Below are 22,457 nucleotides of genomic sequence, written 5' to 3'. Positions count from 1 at the left end.
ATAAACACATTAACCTGCAATTACCTTTTAAAACCTTTGTGGCTGGTGTGAGGGAGACAAGAGAGAGGAGGGTCATTGTATAGAATGACTTTCACTATTACTAATGAAATCACTGCTATCTATTGGCTCAATGGAATCTTTTTATGCAAGGGGGCCACTGTATACACTTGTATGGATGTTGACTATAGTACAGTATTAATAAACTCTTGTCATATACTGTATTTAATGTAACTGGCGATAAGGCAGCAGAAGAAAGGGTCTATATCTGCAGTCAGCCTGACCTAGAATGAAGCAAAGCATTCCTAAGCTTACTCTTGTATGGAAATGCAAAGGACTGTCCATAGGTGCTTTAAAGTGACAAAAAATACATTAGTGCCAGTTGTGGGCACCTTCCAATGTTCTGAAAAATCACTGATTTCTGCCAAACACCACGGCCTGAGACTAAGCATCTGAGCATGGGAGATGATCACCCACAATCCTGCAGTGAGAGAAACAGTGAGAGAGAGAGAGAGGGAGAGAGAGAGCGAAGAACCACTGGCTCAGTTGTGATCATGTGACATTCGGCATCATGTACTACTCATTTTGCAAGACATTGCCCGTTTACCAAGTTAAACTTTATTAGAATGTTTGCTTGTCTTGCGGAATACTTGCAAAACAAGTTACTCACAATCCAAGGTTTTACTGTGTATGTAAACTATATATGTAAACTGCTTAGACAAGTATGGACTCCTTAATGTTACCTATTATTTTCACATATTTTATCTCATTTAACTTAATTTCACATCAACCCTATCAGGTAGAAATTCTTATCCCAACATTGCAGTGAGGAGCCTGCTGCTATACAGATATAAATGGAAGTCTGACTCTTAACCACTATGCTACATAGCCAGAGAGATAGATGATGTTTGTGGACATTTTTTAGGCTTTTAAAATTTGGTGAATTCATGAAGAAGGCAGTAGGCATCTTTGGTCTCCAGTGCAAGTCTAGAGAGAATATAAGACCATCATTAATGTGTAGGGATAAGAGCTACCCTGAGCTGAGACTCAAGAAGCCTGGCCCCAAGCCCTTATTGCAATGGAACACTTCCCTCCCCTGCTGACAAATCTTTCACCAGTCTCAATTCTCTACTCTGTAGGATGAGGGGTTTGCACTGGCCATCAGGGGCCCTTTGGTGCTCCTCCATAGGCTCCCAGAAAAGCCAGGGTGTTATCTGCTGAATGCCAGCACCATCTGGTGGCCATGGGCCATAACCTAAGCCCATTACCTCCCACTGCCACCTGGTGGTCACTAGTGCCACATTAAGTTTGCATGCAATTAAAAAAAATCGATAATGTTCGCACACATTATCTTTACAGCAACCTATTAAGATAGGTAGGGCAGATGTTTAGTACTGACTTTTACCGACAGGGAGCTTGTACCAGAAGGAACAAGATGAATGGCATGGAGTCACACAGCAAGCTGGTTCGCTGTCAGAGCCTGGCTTAACAGTTTCTGGGAGATTAAGCTATCTCTGAAACAGATTTTTAGCAGATAATTATTGAGAACCTACCTAGTGCAAAATGTTTCACATAGGTCATTTCATTTAGTCTGAACATAGAAATGAGACTCGGTGTGGTTAAGTAATTCACTCAGCATAGGGTGTGACACAGGTAGGATTTGAACTCTGATTCTATAATTCTACCCAGCCATATTTATCCTCCTCCTCAATACCTGTGGCTGCTGCATGGAATAACCAAGGCTTCTACTCTCTAGAATTCTGTAACTCCTTTTCAGGATTGAATCCCTAATTTTCAGCTGGGCTGATAGTCACCCAGAATAAAGACTGTATTTTCCAGCCTCCCTTGCAGCTAGATGCGGACAGAACTGGTAAAGGCAATTTCAGGTAACCATCTTTGAAGGGAATGGGCACAATTTTCTTTGGTGGAAGCTTCTAAAATTTGGCTCCTAGTGATCTCACTTTCTGGAAGTCACATTCTTGTATGATCCCCTCCCCTTGAGTGTGGGCTGGAGCTAGTGCTTCTAACAAATAGAATGTAGCAAAAAATGATGTGGAGTCACCTCCAAGATCAGCTTACAAAAGACTGTGACTTCCATCTTGCTCACATTCTTGATGGCTCTTCTTGTTTGCCTACTTGAATGAAACAAGTTACCATGTTGTGAGTTGCCTTGTGGAAAAACCCAAGTGACAAGGAAGTGAGGGCACCTCTGGCCAAAAACCGGTGGGAACTGAGGCCCTCAGTCCAATGGCCTACAGGGAAGCAAATCCTGCTGATACTCACGTGACCTTGGAAGTAGCTCCTTCCTAATTTGAGCCTTGAGATGTCTGTAGCCTGAGCCGCTACCTTGATTGTATGCTTGTGGGAGACCCTAAGCCAAAGGACTTAGCTAAGCCACACCTAGATTCCTGTTCTACAAAAATTGTAATACATGCTGCTGCTTCAAGCCTGTAATTTTTAGAGTAGTTACAAAGCAGTAGATAATTTACATACCTTCTCCCTTCCTTTTCTCTTCCCTGACAACTGGAAAGTGAATGTGACGGTTGGAGCTGATGTCTTGGACCATGAGATGGCCTTGGGAATTGAGGCTTTCCATGGTAGAACAGTGAGATAGGAATCTGGGCCCTGCCATAGCGGAACATTGCTATTATTTTGAATTTTCTCTCATTCTCAGCTGAGCCCAACTCTTCCTTTGTGTGTGTTAAAGAGATAGTTTGTGTCCTTCTATGTAAACAAGACTATACCCATGAAAGATGGTGAAATAGGTCAAGTTTACCTTTGATGCTTTTGTTGTTTCTGCATCTTCTTTATTCTCTCCTTGCCCTTTCCCTGGTCTAATGCCCAGTCCTCTTCAGGGCCTGCCCAGGGTTCCCTTTTCTATACCAGATTCCAGTCCTGGACCTCCCTTTCCATCCATTTTTTGCTCATGAGTTCCAGCAGGGCTCCTGTGATGGCAGTCCTCAGTTCAAAAGACTGATATGCTGTGCTTGGTTTTTGCAAAGTATAGGTGGGGCTGGAAGACATAATAAGCAGATTTCAAGTGATGGCATTTCTGGAATTGTGAAATTATAAGAAGGAGAAATGCTTTTAAATAGTGAGACCTTCCAAATGTCTCTGAACTGAATGCACAGGGGCTGCTACATAGTCCAAAGCTGAAGGAAAGAGGGATATGGGAGGGCACTAGAATGAATGGGTGAATGGCAAATGGAAGGCAACTTGTTGTCGAGAATACAAAATGGCAGAAAATACAGCTATTATTTCTTTTATGACTTTGGGAATCAATTTATTACTCCTGAGTCCCCTACCCATTTCCCCCACCCACCGCTTCTTTTGTGATTGTTGTTATTCTAGTAATGTTTGGATCTAAAATCTGATTCTTGCTAAAGGTCAGAAGCATTTGGCCTTTGAGCTCTCATAATTTATTTCTATTATGGATCTTAGTAAGTATTCCATTTTTATTGTTTCTTTCTGGCCAGATACCAAGGACTATTTCTCACGTCTGTGTTCCTGGCACCAGGCATGGTGTCTGGCACATAGTAGCTACTCAATACATGCTTCTGTATGCTGTAAGGGGGTTCTTTATTCCTTAGGAAACATCCTCAGGTCAGTATATGCGATACCCTTTCCACATACAAATATAGACTGTCATTGCAGAATTCATTCATTCGTTTAATAAAAAATTATGGAGCTCCTACCATATGCCAAGTACTGTCTTGGATGCTAGGGAGAAAACCATAAATGAAGAAGACAAAAATTATAATTTTCAAAATGCCTATGTACCAGTGGAGAAGACAGAAACTTAGTGGATGAGTAAAATACATAGCATGTTGGACTGTGATAAGTACTATAGAGAAAAATGAAGCCTAAAATGGTGGTAAGGGAATGCTGGGGGAGGTAGGGGTAGTCAGGGAAGACCTTATGGAGATGACCATGGAAGAGACTGCATGCACTCTGCAGATATTCTGAGGGCTTCCCGATACTTCTTAGCCTCCCTTGTAGTAAAGCAAGGCCAGGTGGCGGGTGCTGGCCAATGGATTATGAGCAGAAGGGGCACATGTCACTTTCTGGCCAACGCAGTTGAGAACTAATGGGCCTTTTCCATCCCCCTGCCTTGGAGAACTTGGAGGCCATGTGTTCAGCTGAAAGCATCACCCGATGGAAAGAAGCTGGGTCCCTGAGACCTGGATGGAGAATACTCCTCTGCCATCTGCCTGTATTTATTGCCCTGACTAATGCAGTGGCATTTGAGCAAAGCCCCAAAGAAGGCAAGGGAGTGAGCCATGTGGTTATCTTGGAGGAGAAGAGCATTTCAGGCAGAGGGCACCTGAGAATGACATCTGGATGAGCTTGAGTAACTGACATACACCCAATTTCACTTTCCTTGGATATTTTGACTCCATTAAGAACCCTGTATATCAGATTCCTTATTAAAAAAGGAGAAGAGCCCAATTTATCTTGTGATTGTGAGCAAAGAAAAAAACGACACAACCCATCTCCTAGTCTCTACCCCTTGTTACCAGGAACCAGCCATTTTTACCTTCAGGATAAATGTGGCTTACTCATGATGCAATGTTAATAGCAGTGCCTGGACCATGCTCTTCATCCTTCCTGTTGTGGGGAGAGCTGGAGGACTAGGACTGTGTACGGGGACATCATCCAACATCAGGAGCCCTTGGCTGCTGCTCCCTTTCTAGCTACTGGCCATCAGAACAGCCAGCCCTTGCTGACTTGCATGCTCCCAGGCTCTTACATCACACGTGAGTTTTTTGTCTCATTAGTTAAATTTCTTCTAAGACCAGTTCACAGAAGTTCCATTTTCATTACCAACTGCTCAACTGCTTTGTCTTACTTAAAAAGACGAGTTTAATAATTCAAACATTCTTCTGTCTAGGTCTTACCTACACAAAGTTAACTTTGACAAATGGTACGTATTAAGCCAAAACATACTCTCTGAATGCTAAACATAGTTAACTTTTGGTGCTCTTTCCAAAGGCAAGAAAATTATCACAATATTCCATATAAAAAATTCTGGTATAAAACCTGACACCATTTTTACCATTTTATTTTTTTATTTTTATTTTTTTCTTCTGGTTTCTTTTTTTAAATTTTATTTTAATTGTAGTGCAGTGAACATACAGTGCTAAAATGTTCCCTTTAAAAAAAATTCCAGGGCCTATGTTTAGATCATTACGAATGAAACTTTAAGAAACCTGCTAAATCAATGTTTCTCAAACTTAAATGATGTTCAGATTCCTTGTAAGGGAAAAAGATTCTCCCAGATCTCTAAAGTCAGCTTAAATTATTTTTTATCATGTCGCCTACATATGTATATGTATACCTATGGAAACACAAAACTAAGGAGAAGCCTCCTTATTTTTGTAGATTTTATGTATCTATAGAACCAAAACAAATTTATAAATTAAATACAAAGAGGGACGCCTGGCTGGCTCAGTCGGTAGCACATGAGGCTCTTGATCTCAGGGTTGTGAGTTCGAGCTACATGTTGAACTTACTTAAAAAAACGAAAAACCAAAACTACCAAATGAGAAAATTAAAATTTATAATGTTGATTTAACATAAGGAATGATATTTTGCTGAAACCAAATTGCCCCTCACCACATGAATATTTTACCGATCACAAGAGCACAGCCGTATTTAACCACATACCTTGTGATGACTCAGTTCTACTAACCTTTGTTTATACGGTATACCACAATATAATCCAGCTATAACTTGGTGTGACCACATTATTTATTTTTAAAGTTCTTCTCTCTTTTTTTTTTTTCCTCATAAGTCTGCAACAATTCACTTAGTACTATTTGGTAATCACAAATCCAAACATAGGCAGTGAAATTGCATTCCCAGAATAACTATAAAGGGTTGATAAATTTATAAACATATTCCATCTTGCTAGTAATCCAATACAAATTAAAATGCGAGGCCATTTCCTCTATCAAATTGGGAAAGCTTTTTTAAAAAGATAAAATAAATGCTGATGGGTATGTGTGATGGGCACCCTTGAGTACTTCTGGTGAGAATGAAAACTGGCCTGACCTTTCTGGAAAGCAATTTGGCAGAAGGTATTCACAGAATGAAGAGCTTTCAAAGTCTTCGAGTCTGTAATTTCACTTATAGGGTTTCTATCTTAAGGAAATAATTTTTACATGTGGGCAAAGATTTCTGTATAAGGATATTCATGTCAACGTTCTTGTTAACAGTGAAAAAATAGTTAACCCCCTAAATGTCCAAAAATTAAGAAATAAACTATATTATCAACAATTATGCAGCCATTACAAAGAATATTTGTGACAAATTTTAATAACAGTGGATGGTGCTCAAGATACAGCACTGAGCAAAAAAACAAATAAAAACAAAAAAAAAAAAACCGGTACACAGAACTATATATTTATATAGTTCTATTATGTAAAAGACTGTAAATGTGCAAAGAAAAAGACTCAAAGAAAATAAGCCAAAAGTGCTGTTTCCTGGGATGTGGATAATTTCTGCTTTACTTTTCATATTTCCTGAATTTTCCAAGCTTTATATAATAAGCATATAATATTTTAATTTTTTAAAGTTTATTCATTTATCTTGAAAGAGAGAGAGAGCATCAGCAGAGGAGGAGAAGAGAGAGAGGGAGAGAATCCCAAGCAGGCTCCCTGCTGTTAGCGCAAAGCCCGACAATCTCATGAACTCATGAACTGAGAGATCTCATGAACTGAGAGATCACGATCTGAGCTGAAATCAAGAGGTGGATGCTTAGCTGACTGAGCCACCCACGTGCCCTACAATATTTTAATTTAATTAATGCAAACAGCCTGTGTCAGTTTAGACTGCCCTAAAATAATTCTTATTGTGATTTGGAATCATTTCCCTATAACATCCAGCAAGGGTCCTAGATTTACTCCCTAGAGTTACACAGAATACATCTCAAACTGCTGTACAGATTCAGAAAGGTCAGGGAACAACCTTCCCCACCCCTCAGTATCATAATCCAGTCCCCCACTTCTGCCAATTTCCTTTCTGTCCAACACTTTTAACAGTTCTCTGTTAGACAGAGTTTCTGATCTCACCAGCCTGCTGACTCTCTTCTAGCCAGGCTCCTGTTTAATAGTTTTCCTCTAAAAATGTGATACTGAGAACTGAAGGCAGGTCTTCAGACTTCTAAGGCACAGCTATAGTCATGCCATTTTAAGCAGTTCTCTGCTTAAGAACCTCCAGGGCCTCTTACCAGAAGAGCAGACACCCCCAGCTTGGCATTCAATGTCCTCCTTGGATCTGGGCTTTGTCTTTCCAGCCTTATATCCTGTTGTACCTTTAACATATTCCATGCTGTACTTTCAAGCTATGGGTTGCTATGCATTAGTGAGTCATGATATCAATTTAGTAACCAGCATTAAAAAAAATAGACTAAAATATAAAATGCCAAGTTGTATTGCACATGCTAAAGGTGATTACTGTCTAGGATTTACACACAGTGTGTGTGTATGTGTGTGTGTGTGTGTGTGTATACATGCATAAATGCATAGTGTTAACCTGAAAAATACAAGTTTTTACCAGCAAAAATGGGTCTATTAGGGAATAACCAAGAATTGCATTTCCAGACAAGCAAGCTGTGGCAGAACTATAGGCAAGTCCACCAAAGCCAAGGAACTTATTTAATGGAGAAGAAGTAAGTTGGGAGGGGTTGTTTTGAAGGAAAATCCATTGGTGAAAGCAGGGATTCTGATTGTTCATTGGCTGAGTCCCAGGGGTAGTTGATTTCTTGGAGGAAATGCAATGTACATCTTTCCCTGTTGGGTCCTGTAATCAATGATTCGCTCTGTTGAATACTCTTCTGTTGCGGTCTGTAATTGACAATTCTTCCTGTAATTGACATTGAGTAGTAGTTGGTTCCCCCTTCCAACTTCTCCTTTTAGCTTCCTGAGGCCCACCTCAGGAAAATAGTTCCACCATTTTTCTTCATCTCTGTCCTAAAGTGATGGTCTCATACCTTTCTTATACCACTTAAAAGAGCCTGACTTGCATTACAATGCACTAGCATTGTAGCTAGGTCCCTATATGGAGTTCTTAGCCCTGGGGGCAGGGCTGTGTCTTACCCACCTCTGAGTCCTTCAGCGGCTCAGAAGTGTAGTGTGCCTAGTTGCTGTGCAATAATGTCTCCCCAACTGAATATTTTCGAAATCTCCTTCTAGGAGCATCTTCTGTTCTTCCCCCTTCCATTTTCTTTACTATAGGCCCCAGTAAGCATAAGATCTGTGCTTTGGGGCTAGGGTTATCTACAGTGGTGGCTCTAAAATCCAGTCTGTCCTGAAAGCTTTCATCTTTCTCCAGGAGCAATAAGAGAAATAAACATACATTTTTATCCATTTAAAAGATATCTCCTTTATTTGAGAGTGTCTCTCCTATACGTTTGGTGTTAAGATGTATTTTTTGTGGATCAATTTTGACCATAAGTTAGAAAATAATAGTTGTTTTTTAGTGTATATTTATTGTCCTTACTTGGCAAAATAAAAAGCTGGCAATTCTTTGTGCGTCTTTAAAAAGATTAAGTAAAAATTTACTGGTTACAAATTCCAAAAGTCTGGAAATCAACTACCTTTCTTGCCTGGCTGAGGTAGGGTCTCTTTCTTAAAAGCCAGATGAATTCATTGACATAGGGCTGCAGGCGTTTGTCTTCCCATTTCAAAGACTTGTGTGTACCGGTCTGCGCTTCACTGACGTTTCCACTCTCCTGTTCCGCAAGACGTTAATCACCCATTAAGTCCCTGGTGTGAGACATTGAATCTCTGGCCCTTTAAATGGGGGCGTGGTGTAGGGGGCGGACCGCCCAGGAGTGACAAGAGTGCGGGGAAGAAAGAGGAAGCGTGGCCATCAGTGGTGTAGACTGCGCATGCGTGAGGCTGGAGCCAGGGGGCGGGGTCACGTGGGCCGAGAGTCCTGGGCTGGAATGGCCGCGAGCGCAGGTAAAGAATCTCCTGGGAGCGGGCCAGCGGGGTGGGGACTGTAGTGAAGGGCTGTCCCCCGGGCGGGAGGAGAACGCGCCGGGTTTCTGAGCCTCGGCCCTTTCCCCCGCGCGGTGGCGCGACCCTGGAGTGACTGACGGAGCAGCCCCAGGCTGACTAACTGGACTGGGGCCCACGAGCTCGGCAGGGTTGACACTGGGGCGGAGAGGCGTGTCCGGCGTTTGGCCTGGACTTGGCTTAGGCGGTTTACACTTGTTCCTAACAAATGTGAGGCCGAGGGACAGGTGCACCCGCTTCTCCTGATTGTGAGACTAGGCGGCGGGTGATCACCCTCCCCCGAATGAAACAGATGTGCAATCCGCCTTTCAGGCCCCTGGTACAGGTGTAGGCTACTTTGTCTCTTGAAGGTTGGGACAAGTGTGCTCCCCGAGTGTGGGGCCAAGGCTTAGATGAGGTGTCCACCTCTTAGGATTGATGTGCACCCTGTGAGGCTGGTTCCAGTTTGTCTCTGCCTGCAAGTGTGCTCCCGAGTGAGGGCAGCAGGAGGACAGGTGGGTCTGTAAAGTTTGAGGCCACTCCTGTGTCCTGTTGTGTTCTCCCAAGTGTGGTATCTGGGGAAAGAGGGAAACAGAGCTGCCTCAAATGTTTGGGTGTGCTTCAAAGGGAGGGTAGGGTGTGATGAAGTAGGGTCAGCTAGGGAGGTTCCATGGCCGTGGGTTGTCAGGAAGAGCTGGGAACCTTCTTCAACTAGGCATGCCTCTTCCATAACCTCCTAATATTAGACTCATACTAGAAATGGACAGGAAGGCTTGTGTCCTCTGCATGCCCACCGTCTACCACGGTATGGGGGTTGACTTGTGGCACCACCTCTCCTTCAGATGTCTGTGATTGAGAGGTAGTTAATTACATGTCAGGTGTGTGTGTGTTTGAAGTCTAATACAAATGGGGATGGAGAATCTACATGTTTGTGGAAGACATGGGTTTGCTTATGGTTAACTTTAAGGAGAGAGTAAAATGGATACGGAATCCTCTGTCAACAGGTGGCCTGTTCCATAGAAAGCATAATAAAAGATAAGGGGGGGGGGAAATTCTGGTTGAACTATTGGGTTTCATATGTTAAAGAGACATGTGAAAAAATTCTTTCTAGAGCGCTAAGATAATAGTATGTTGATTATCCTTTATATATTTTCTTTGCACCTGGACCAGCATCAGCAGATGGATGTTTTTTGTCTTCGGAATATTGAAGATTCTCGGCACTTTATAGCCGTTTGTCACTCTTTTATAGAGATGTCAACCATTGTGATACCAAATGTCAGTTATGTAGGTGAATTAAAAGTAAGGCGTTTTCAACTTAAGGAAGTATGCTTAACTTTCCATCTGTTTCTACTTTTCACAGCGGTTAGTGTCTTGATTCACAGCGTCAGGTGTAATCTATATATAGATATAGACTCGAACTGTTCGAGTCTTAATTGAATCTTGAATTAATGTTTTAATTATCTTTATTTCTGTGTAACAGCCCCTGTGTTAACATCTTCCCAGAACAAAGAGAAAACTCCTACCTTCAGTATTTACAGATTCCAGGGAAGGATAGTGATTGGCTGAACGGATACCAGAATGTCATGTCCTACTCTTCCGGCTAGGTTGGAGTGTAGGACGAGCAGTTTTCCAAAGGAAAGATGTTGAAGGGATGTTTTAACCATAATCAAATTTGTTTTTCTTCTGTGGTTCAGTAAGAAGTTTCCTTTTGCTCTTAAAAAAAAAAAAATCTCTTGTGACTCCACATCCTTCTCGACCCCCTAACCAAGAGAAATTGAGATGACAATTCATTGGGAGCTAATTAAGATGAGTGGGAAGGCTACCATCTACTCAGCCTACAACTGAATGGAATCCTATCTTCTGTGCATTTAACTGAAAAGAATTCACTCGTACCAATTTAGGAAAGAAGAAAGGGGAATATATTTCAGTCTACACAAAGCCCATGTACTTCTTAGGAGAAGTTCTTTAAGGGTGGGGTGGGTCTTTGAAGAGTAATTCTTATAATACTAAGGGCCTACTGGAAGCTGGAAAGAAGTGATTTTTTTTCCTGTCTCATTTCACTTATCACCTCTGTACACATTGATATAAAATTGATGAATAATATTAGGGTTTATGCATAATATAGATGTTTGTAGACATGGATCTTACCATTATTTTGTATATTATGATAGGGATGAGTTTTTTCTTTTTTATTTATTTATTTTTAAAGCTTTTCATTCTTTTTTTTAACATTTATTTATTTTTGAGACAGAGAGAGACAGAGCATGAACGGGGGAGGGTCAGAGAGAGAGGGAGACACAGAATCTGAAACAGTCTCCAGGCTCTGAGCTGTCAGCACAGAGCCCGACGTGGGGCTCGAACTCACAGACTGTGAGATCATGACCTGAGCAGAAGTCAGATGCTTAACCGACTGAGCCACCCAGGTGCCCCAGTTTTTTCTTTTTTAGAATGTGGTACCTTGAAGGTTGTGCCTGATGGTTCATAGCAGTAACTTAGCACCATGCTCAGACAGAGCGTGAGCAGGGGAGGGGCAGAGAGAGAGGGAGACACAGAATCTGAAGCAGGCTCCAGGCTCCGAATTGTTAGCACAGAACCTGATGTGGGGCTCGAACTCACAAACTGTAAGATCATGACCTGAGCCGAAGCCGGACGCTTAACCGACTGAGCCACCCAGGTGCCCCCCTCACTTTTATTTTTAACATTTGTTGTTCTTTTTGTATTTCCTAAGTTTTAAATAACCACTCTTCTCATTTAGACATTTACCAAGAGGAGAGAAAGGGAAACAGGTTTGGGCTTTTTCATAGTGGCTGCTCTGAGCATTGTGGGCTTAAATGTGCCTATTCTTGGAAAGAAACTCGAGCCAAATATGCATCTCATCTGAGTGTATAGCAGCATTGTGTCTAACAGAGGGTCTGTTTCTGAAGTCCATGAGTAAGGTGAAACTTGAGTACTCCTGAAAAATACCTGGGAGGGAGTCTCCCAGGTTGGAGACCTGTCTCTCAGGAAGTGCAACGCAGCCAGTTTTTCCTCCATGTTGGAACAGCATGCTATTTGTTATTTTGGGCACAGATGAAATGGATCACTTATGTACAAGGCATTCAAGAACTGAGACCAAAAGGGCAGCAGATATCCATCTCCTGTCGCGTGCTCACCCTGAAGTGTATAGTATTGGGTGGAATGGTGTGCAGAGTCCCCATGTATTTGTGAATCATTTCTTTTTTTCTTTCTCTTTGCTGAAGATAATAGTTGAATTCCTATAAACAGAATGGACATAGGATGCATCTCCATTGTTTTCATCTTGGTTTTGTAGTCTGAGTTAATGTAAAAGAACACAAAACATATGAAATTGTGGAGTTTGTGTCATGTTATACATGAACTAAATGATCATTTTTTAAAAAGCACTGTTACGGATTTTTAAAAATCTCACCTAGATGCAAAGAATGGAACTTGCAAGGTGGGAGGCTTTGGGGGTAGAATGACTAACCATATCTTATTTTGAATGACCAGAACTGCTATTTGGGGCTGTAGAAGCCAGTGAGTGATGCAGTGTTGCTTGGCTGCTTATTGGCCGGAGGGGGTGGGGGGGGGGTAGGGATTGAGGAGAGGAGGGAAGGATTGATGGGTTGATTAGCATTGGGAATACATTGGTGAGCAAGGTAGATCTGGTCTTTGCTCTCCTGGAACCTGAGGGAAGGGAATCACGGTTCAGACACTGAAACAATGATTGCAATGTGACAAGTTTAGTGAAAGAGGAGAACAATGTTATAGGTGCATATTAACAGGGAACCTGGTTTAGTTGAGCAGGACAAAAAAAGTCTTTTTGAGGAAGCAACGTTTTAGCTGATATCTGAGGGATGAATATGATCAACAGTAGTTGACAAGCCTGATTACAGAAAGGTAGAGCTCAATTATAACTTGGCTTACTATGGCACAGATTCCTATAGGCTGTGAGTCGAATAACAATTATAGGTAATAAAACTGATACATTTAATTTGCAACACAGGTGTTAGTCCTGTCTTCCAATTCTTGTGTTAATCAGCAAATATTTATTGAATGTCTACATAGCTATGTAACTCAGTGAGCCTACTGATGTGGAGTATACAAAGAAGCCTGGCTTCATTTCTGTTGGGGACAAAAGACATAGTCACATGGTAAGTTAATGAATCAATATGAGGAAAGCGCCAAGGCACTGTTGTAAAGAAGACATGGATTCTGGATTCAGAGGATGCTTAGGGAAGGGAGGAAAGAAGGAACTTAGATAAATGGAGAGGAAAAGGAAAGGGCAGGTGAACTAGCACGAGCAGACATGGAGGGAAAGGGGAAGCTCTTCTTGAAGGACTCTGAATACAAGTTACCTTTTGTTGTAAAGGAAGGTAGGGTCAGCTCATGTGATATCTGGAATCCTAGGCTTAGATTTTGGAATTTCATACGGTAGGCATTGGGGAGCTGTTCAGAATGAGTCCATTTACTAGAGAAAGAGCACAGAAAACAAATAGAGGTTAATCCTCTATTGTATTTTTCTTCACAAACAAACCACAAGAAGACAAAGCAAAACAAAGCCATGGAAGAAGAGAAACACTTAGATTGGGAAAGCTGGAAACAAAGTTGGAATGTAAAATTGTTTCCATACCATGATTTCGTGATACCTTTCTGGGGCTACAGTAAGTTATAAAAAGAAAACAGAACTTGATTCGATTTCATCATAATGTGAAAAGTGTCTCATATGACACTTTTAGGAGGAAAGGAATGTCAGTGAATTAAATAGGATCCTGGAATTTGAAAACAGTGGGAAGGTCTGCCGAGGTGAAAACAAAACCGTGACAACAAAAAAAAAACTGGTCAAAGAGTTTCATAGTCACCCTGCCTAATATAGGTTACATTCTAGAGTTCTTATTCAGTTAACCAGGGTTGAAATGGGGTCATTGGTGATTATATGATACATATATTTATTTTTAAATGATCCTTGAATCTATTATTACTTGGTAGGGAATAACCTTATTAAGAGGGAATAGCCTTGAGAACTGTCAAGATGTCAGATAATCTTAAATCAGAACTATTAAAATGTTAGTTTATCAGGACTCAGAAGATGACAACATACTGGGTAATCATGATTTTATGATATTTCCTGTCAGAGTAATGTGACTTCATTCTGGGAGAGACTAAGAAACAATTGATTTTACCTATTGTGTTGTCTGCAGGTACTGTCTGACTTGGCATCTCCTTAAGAGCTATAGAAACACTAGATAGCAGGATGGTTGGGTGGAAAGCTAGTTGTAGAATTTAGTCTTCAAAGGAAATTATAAGTAGTACTGGAATATCACTTAAGTGATATCTGTAGGCAGTGTCTGCATCATGTGTAATAGGAAGCGTCATATATTAAGCATTTCATCATTGGTCTGCATATTGGAATGAAGAGCTTGCTCAATAAATATTTGGGCACACACACTCATGAGGGAGGGATTAGTATTTCAGAATATTGGCAATGTGACCAGAAACAAAATAGTTGAAGTTTGATAGTATTCATTTCTTTCTTTCTTTTTTCTTTTTATGAAAAAAAAAATTTTTTTTTAGTGTTTATTTATTCTTGAGACAGAGACAGAGCGTGAACAGGGGAGGGGCAGAGAGAGAGGGAGACACAGAATCTGAAATAGGCTCCAGGCTCTGAGCTGTCAGCACAGAGCCCGACGTGGGGTTCGAACCCACGAACTGTGAGATCATGACCTGAGCCGAAGTGGGACGCTTAACCGACTGAGCCACCCAGGCGCCCCTCTTTTTTTTTAATTTTTAAATGTTTATTTAATTTTGAGAGAGAGAGAGACAGAGCAGGAGTGGGGGAAGAGCAGAGAGAGAGAGAGATACAGAATCAGAAGCAGGCTCCAGGCTCTGAACTGTCAGCACAGAGCCCGATGCAGGGCTTGAACCCATAAATTGTGAGATCATGACCTGAACCGAAGTCAGCTGCGTATCCAACTGAGCCACCCAGGCACCTGGATAGTGTATTCATTTTTTATTCCTGCTGTAACAAATTAAATGTAGCTTAAAACACAGATTTATCATTTTACGGTTCTTTAGTTCACGAGAGCAGCACTGCTCTTACTAGGCCAAGATCAAGCTGTGCAGGGCTGGGGTCCTTCTAGAGGCTCTGGGAGAGAATCCATTTCTGCCTTCTGCAGCTTCTAGAGACTGCCTAAATTCTTTGACTGCTGGCATCCTCCCTCCTCCTTCAAAGCCTGCAACACAACGTCTCTGTGACCCTGCTTTTATTGTCTTATCTCTTTCTCTGACACACTCTTCTGCCTCCCTCTTGCACTTTTTAAGACCCTCATTGAGCCAACGTTGCTCATCCTGGATAATCTCCCCAAGTCAAGATCTTCATTTTATCACCTCTGTGAAGTTCCTTTGGACATGTAAGGTAACAGAGTCATAGGTTCTGGAGATCAGGACAGACATCACTGGGTATTTTACTTACCGCAGGTAGATTCAAGCACAGCTCAATTTCTAAAAAATTGGACTACTTTTTTAAAGAAAATCTGAGCATGGTGACCTTTTGTTTCCTAGGTCTATTTGGGTTGCATAAATTTGCTCACTAACATAAAAGTGTAATTGCTGGTAACTGATAAAAGAGGAAGTTGATGTAAAAGCATAGATTTATTTATTTATTTATTTATTTATTTATTTATTTATTTATTTGGGGGAGAGAGAGCGAGCCTGCAAGTGAGTGTGAGCTGGGGAGAGGGGCAGAGGGAGAGAGAGAGAATCCCAAGCAGGTTCTACACTCTACACAGAGCCTGATGTGGGGCTTAATCCTAGGACTCTGAGATCATGACCTGAGCTGAAATCACGAGTCGGATACTCAACCAGCTGAGCCACCTAGACACCCCTAAAAGCACAATTGTAGAATGAATTAGTAGTATATGACAATTATTATAATAATTAAACGTTTTTCCTGAAGGGTCTCTGATGCTTTACTGGGGGCTGTACTAGTCTTAGATAAAACCCTTAACATTAAGCTCATAAAGAAACTTCTGAGAGCAGAAGTAAGTGTACACTTCCAGTAAGGTATCCTTATGATAAGCTTAACACTGGCCAGACTGTTACAGAAGTACTGGATATTGTTTCAGGATGTTTAGCTTTGGAAGAATTTGGAAATCTTGAGGAAATTTTAAATGATAATAGCTAGTATTTCTTGAAAACCTATTCTGTGTCCAGGCATTATTCTAAATGCTTTATAGTCATAATCTAATATATTCCTCACAGTAGCTCTGCAAAATAGGTAGCTGCATTCCTAAAAGTCAGGACTCTCCATTGTAAGTTAAAAAAAAAAAAAAAGAGTTGGGAGAGTATGCTGGCTTACAGAGCCAAACCACCAGAAGACTGTGGCTAGAGCGAACATCATACAAGACTGGAATAAGGGGGCCTGAGTGGTATCAGGACACCCCTTCCTCATCTTCTCTGGTTCTTTTTGTAGGTTGATTTTATTATTGTTAGAGAATCTGTTTCTAGGATGTAAATTGAGTCCGTAGTGGTGGATCTCCAGTGGCATTTATAGTATGTGTTTAGTTGATATGTATTGAATCAATGACCTCCTTTTTTGCAGAACAGGGTGGGGTGTAGGGTGGGGGTGCTGCTCAGCCTTACTATTCATTGTTTAGAACACAGTGGAAGCAGCTTTTCCTCACTGGTTCCATTTTAATGAATCCCCCTGAAGCACTCTGGCTGCATTATGCAGTCTCTGTTACTAGGGGAGTTTTGATTGGCAGCCTCCACAAGAACCACATGGTTTGAAGGAGCCCTTCCTCCAACAAGATGGTGCTGTTATGGGCAAAAACATATATGGCCACGATATTTCATCTTCCAAGATATAGAAATAGAGTGGCTCAGAAAGGGTAGACAAATTAGCCAGGGTCACAGATTGGAGCTGGTAAAGCCCAAAGTCAAACCTGATTTTAATGGACTGTTTGGCTTATGTTCTTTCCACTTTGCCAGCATATCGCAATAATAGGAACTTGGTGAAGTGAAGGTTGAAAGTGGAGTAGGGTAGCATGGCAAGATGGTACTCTTTGTTTAGGGGATGCTTGATCACTTGAAACTTCTTGAATGTGGTATTGGTGTTCATAGATGCTGAGCTGCCCTGAGAACCTCTTAACTAATACCAGATAGGAGATATAAAACAAGAGCCAGAAAAAAAATTGTTTTCCTTTGTGAGTTGTTTTAGAAAGACGAATGTGAAGAGTGAAATATTTTAGGTTATTAAATCATTTAAATAAAAGTGTTTTTTTGGGGGGGGGGCTATTGTGGTCTTTTCCATTCTTTTTTTTAATGTGTAAGGATAAAACTTAATAACTGTCCTCAGGAATCACTGAATGTGTATTAGATTGTGCATGTTTGCGAACATTCCTTGACTAATTGTAATCATTCTTCCTAAGTGGAGCAAATACGAGAGAACCTTATTAACAAGGAATTTGTCATGAGTCAATTCAGTACTCTTCGAAGAAAGTCATATTATTGTTAATATTGCTTCTGCCCTTGGCTCATTGCAAAAGGGGAAATATGTTTAGTACCTGAGATTGGAAAGCTACTTTCAAATGTTGCCAGATACAGAGTGCCCTCACTTATGTCTTCTAGGAATGTATTTGATATCATGTGTTTGTAGAACAGAGCTTTAGTCTATCTTCTGTAACATGTGAAAGAAATTAGTCTGTATTTGGTAATATACCAAATGTACTAGCAAGAAAAATTGGTTTCAGCTCTTGAAAAATCTGTCTTCATGACTCTACATGTCTTACATATAGTAGTTACTCGTTTCTTTTAATCTGATAAAAATGGAAGTTGGAACAAAGTGAAATTCATCGTCAGTACTAAAAAACAATGAGCCTCGTTGGATAAAATTGTCAGTGAATTTTAGGCATTAAAAAAAACAATAACAGCAACTAATTTGCAACTCTTATTTTTTTAAAAAGCTTATTTATTGGGGTACCTGGGTGGCTCAGTTGGTTAAGCCAACTGTTGATGGATGCCAACAACAAAACTGATGTGTATGCTTTTCTCCAGGGGAACTGGAGATTTGTGGGGTTTAGGAGTGTAAGGTTGGGGGGGGGGGTTAATTGCAGTTCTTGGCACCAATTTACCCTTATTCTCTTAAAACATAAATCTGTTTGGTCCCAAGTCTAGTGGCTGAACTTATCCCAAGTCTATCACTATCACCAGACTTAATGACTTTGGGTGGTGGACCCCTTCCCAGACTCCGTAGTGAGATATGTCTCCTCTGTGCTTCCATAGAAGCTCTTCCCCAGTATCATACCTCAAACCCTAGGATTGATTTCTCTTTGCTTCACAGTCAGGTGATTGAATGAAGAATCCATTTCCACACAAGTCTAACCAAGTACGTCTTTGAAATGTCCAATTGATGAAATCTAAATGATGTATATTTTTTCTTTTTAAAAAGAGATCAGATCATTCAGGTCATCATGATCTAAGGCCAAAAATCAAAACAAAACAAACAAAAACTTGCTTGGATTGACTGAACTACAATTATTATAAGTAACTATGGAAAACGAACCAGACCATGAAAATGTGGAACAGAGCCTTTGTGCCAAGACTACAGAAGAAGAACTGAATAAGTCTTTCAATCTTGAAGCTTCGCTTTCAAAATTTTCTTACATAGATCTGGACAAGGAACTGGAGTTCAAAAATGATCTGGTAAAAATTCAACTTTTGTCAAATGATGTTATTTAACCAGAACGTTGGTTACAGTTAGAACCTAAAGGCTTTTTATCATTTTCACATGAATTAGTAGAAGTCTATGAACAGGTTTATGAGATCATATCAGTCTTCATTTGTGTACATTTACCATTTATGAAACACTTTTAACATATGTTCTCATTCGAGCTTCACACACTCTGATAAGCCACTTCATAGAGGAAGAAACTGAAGTACAGCTGACTATGTTAACTAGATGCTCAAGGTCACAGAGCTAGTGGTAGGTTTAGAAATCTTATGAAGTGACTTTCCTCCCATTGATTTGATATTAATAAGTTTTTGTGACCAGGAGAATATTTAATGGCAATTTGTTTGACCTAATCATTTCTCACCATAATTTATGAAATAACTAAGAAATGCAATGTCAGTGCTCGCTTCGGCAGCACATATACTAAAAAAAGAAATGCAATGTCAGACCTTTGTATATTGCTTATGATGTTGTACATTGCTCTGTATATTGCTTTTTACACTTAGAAAATTGGGGCTTGTCATAAGACATGATGTTTTATACTATTTAAGAATGCAGATGCCTGAATCCTTGAACAGAAGCTTTCTGGAAAGGGCTGTCAGGATGTTGCAGTTACTGCATATTTGTTTTTAATAACCACTGAATATGTGGATAGGAGAGGAAACAATTCTGTAGTCTTTTGACCTTATTAACGTGGACTATTGGGTTGGTGCTCTGCGTGATCAGTTTGTTGGTATGTTTATCTCTTTAATTGGTAATGGTTCTAATAAATTAAAGCACTCCCACAATTGTAAGAGGGAGAGCAGCATTATATGAGCATTAGTTTCTTTTCTCTATTTAGATTGATGACAAGGAATTTGATATTCCTCAAGTTGATACGCCTCCAACACTGGAAAGCATACTCAATGAGGTAAGTATGTATTAATGATCATTGTCATTTTATGGAATTGATTTTAATGCTTTTGGATTAATTATAGTGTATGTATCTAGATCTGCACTGTCCAGTATGGGAGTCACTAGTCACATGGAGCAATTTAGATTTAAATTAATTATAGTTCAATAAAAATGAAAAATTCAATCTCTCAGTTGTGCAAGGTGTATTTTAGGTGCTCAGTTGCCCCATGTGGCTAGTGGCTACTAAGGTGGACAGAACAGATACAGAATATTTCCATTGTTGCAGAAAGTTCTGTTGGACAGTGCTCACCTAGATTATGAACTTCTCAAGGGCAGAAGCCGTGTCTTTTCATGCCTGTGCCAAGTACAATGCCTCATACTTGGTAGATTTGAAAAAATGTTTTATGAAGCAAGCTAAAATACTAAATTCGTGTCACTCTGGAGCTTTGTATAATGTTTTGATAATGTCCTCTCTATGAGTGATACTCAACCCATCCTCTGATAGTAGAGAGCAGCTGCAGCCTTGAAATGCACCTCATCACTCTTCTGTGTAAAGAAAACAAAACTTGCACAGTTTGTCTTATGGGTGCCATCTTTGCTAAAAGTTTGTCAGAGTTTTGAAATGATGTTACTTTCTGAATTAGCGGATCATAAAGACTTTATAAAGGAGCTTGGTGGCAGTAACATGTTGGTGAAGTATGTGAGTTTTTATGTACCTTGTGTCTGCTGACAGTTCTTTAACTCTGTCTTCTTGATCTTTTAAAAACTTGCTTAAGACTCCTCTCGGAGGTTTTAGGTTCTAATACAAGAAAGATTTTTTAAGTGTGTTAATCTACTTCAGATCCATAGTTTTCTAAAAGATAACGGTGCATGGGTTCCCCAAAAGAAATGCCCACTGATCCCATAGCTTTGAATAAGTTGAGTCTTGGTTTTTGTTACTTTTTTACCTATACTTTTGGGGTTATAGGCAACACTTTGTAGGATGTGAACTACTTTCTCTGTGAATTGTATCTTTTGTTTTTCTTGTATGACTTTGATATCTATTTTTTGCATCAGTTTGATATTGCTGTTACTTTGAATATATTTTAACTTCAAAAATGTATGATCTGTGCTAAGACTTAAACATTTTAAATTTTGACAAGGCTTTGATAAATGAAAGATTAACCAATTACAGTGATATTTATTGCTTTCTAATAGGAAATCTTTCATTTAGAGACGAAGAGAAGAGCGTAATCTTAGTAATTTTTGTTAACATCTTAATCACATCCTCATTTCACTAAGTGTGAAATAAAAGTAATATTAGAACGTTGTGTATAAAGCCATATTTAATCATATTTGTGCACAAATGGCGAAGAAAATGCTCATGAATGAAACAGGTTCATAATGAAGAAAAACCATCTTTGCACAATTTACTTATCTATAAGTAACAGTAAGTACAGTCATTAGTGGCTTACTGAGAAGATAATACTGTTATCATCCTCAGTAGTAATTTGGGTGCCTCAGGTATTTGGGTCATAGTGTTAGATGCCAGGATTATAAAATGTTGTATGACTGTCTCTGACTTTGGGAGAGACATAGGACTGCAATTTGGCTAGCCTTCACACCTCCAAGGAGCTAGGCAGGTGGATAAGTGAAAGTAAAAATAAAATTTAAGTTGTAGAACATTATGAAAGCTACAGGGGGAGAAAGTATTAAAATTATTTTAGAAAAGGACAAAATGGAAAGGGCAAAAATGCAAAGTGTAAGTAAGCACTTGCTCCAGGATATGTGATAGGTGGGTGTACATATTCAGTAATGTTCATTAATGTCAACCTGAAGAGAAGCTGGGAAGAAATGGGCATCCAAGATATGTTATAGGATGGAAAGTTAGAGATTATTGAGATATCCTAAATCTCAGAATTTAGGGTATGAAATAATGTTACTAGGCCTTGTCATTATTTGAAACTGTGCTACCTCTGAGGTTTTTAATTGTGAAATTCCATTCTTTCACCATAGCCGCCTGCCCACCTCCCCACCTCCCCACCTTTTTCTTCCGTTAAACCTATTCTTTGGCCTAATCAGGACCAAGTCTCTTCATCCTTCCTAGTCTTTCAGTCTGGGAAATTCCGGCTTCACTTCATTACTACTGTGTAGCCAGAAATTTATTTTGAACTTTTTATTGAAGTGTAACATATATATAGAAAAAGTGCACAAATTGTAAGTGTATAGTTTGGTGAATTTTCACAAATTGAATACCCTGTGCAGCTAGAATCCAGATGAAGAAATAAAACATCACTAACACCCCAGAACCTCTTCTTGTGCCCCTTGAGTACCTAAGCCGAGGATAATCACAGTTCTAACTTCTAGCATTGATCAGCTTGCCTGCTTTGAACTTCATATAAATGGAATTATACAGTATGTGCTTTTGTGTGTCTGATCTGTTTTCCTCCATATTTTATTAGATTCACTCATATTTTTGTATGTAATTATTCATTCCCATACATAAAACTCTTTATATTATGTGTATACCATTGTTCATTCTACTTTTGACGGGCATTTGTATAATATCTAATTTCTGGCTACTATGAAAAGTTGCTGTGAATATTCTTATTCATGTCTTTAGGTATGTTTATACACACATATAGGGGCGCCTGGGTGGCTCAGTCGGTTGAGCGGCCGACTTCGGCCCAGGTCATGATCTCGCGGTCCGTGAGTTCAAGCCCCGCGTCGGGCTCTGTGCTGACAGCTCAGAGCCTGGAGCCTGTTTCAGATTCTGTGTCTCCCTCTCTCTGGCCCTCCCCCATTCACGCTTTGTCTCTCTCTGTCTCAAAAATAAATAAACGCTAAAAAAAAAAAAA

General features: G+C 40.0%; 1 protein-coding gene across 8 annotated transcripts in view; it reads left to right on the top strand.

Moving 5' to 3' along the window:
- The first annotated feature begins 8,835 nt into the window (after positions 1–8,835).
- The window catches only part of VPS8 (VPS8 subunit of CORVET complex), a 253,159-nt gene continuing 239,537 nt past the window's right edge, over positions 8,836–22,457 (top strand). For 7 of the 8 annotated variants that reach the window (XR_008297776.1, XR_008297777.1, XM_027061270.2 and 4 more), the window contains exons 1-3: positions 8,836–8,963; positions 18,445–18,698; positions 19,568–19,636. Coding sequence is in view for 6 of the 8 variants with exons in the window: in XM_027061270.2 (XP_026917071.1) it covers positions 18,546–18,698; positions 19,568–19,636 (222 nt within the window). In the remaining 2 variants the exon portion in view is untranslated. Of the gene's footprint in view, positions 8,964–9,085; positions 9,515–18,444; positions 18,699–19,567; positions 19,637–22,457 lie in introns of those variants that run through there. The other variant, XM_053221125.1, reaches the window with a different exon arrangement.

Source organism: Acinonyx jubatus, chromosome C2, assembly GCF_027475565.1.
Source record: "Acinonyx jubatus isolate Ajub_Pintada_27869175 chromosome C2, VMU_Ajub_asm_v1.0, whole genome shotgun sequence".
NCBI lineage: Eukaryota > Metazoa > Chordata > Mammalia > Carnivora > Felidae > Acinonyx > Acinonyx jubatus.
This window is presented reverse-complemented; position numbering and strand designations above follow the sequence as displayed.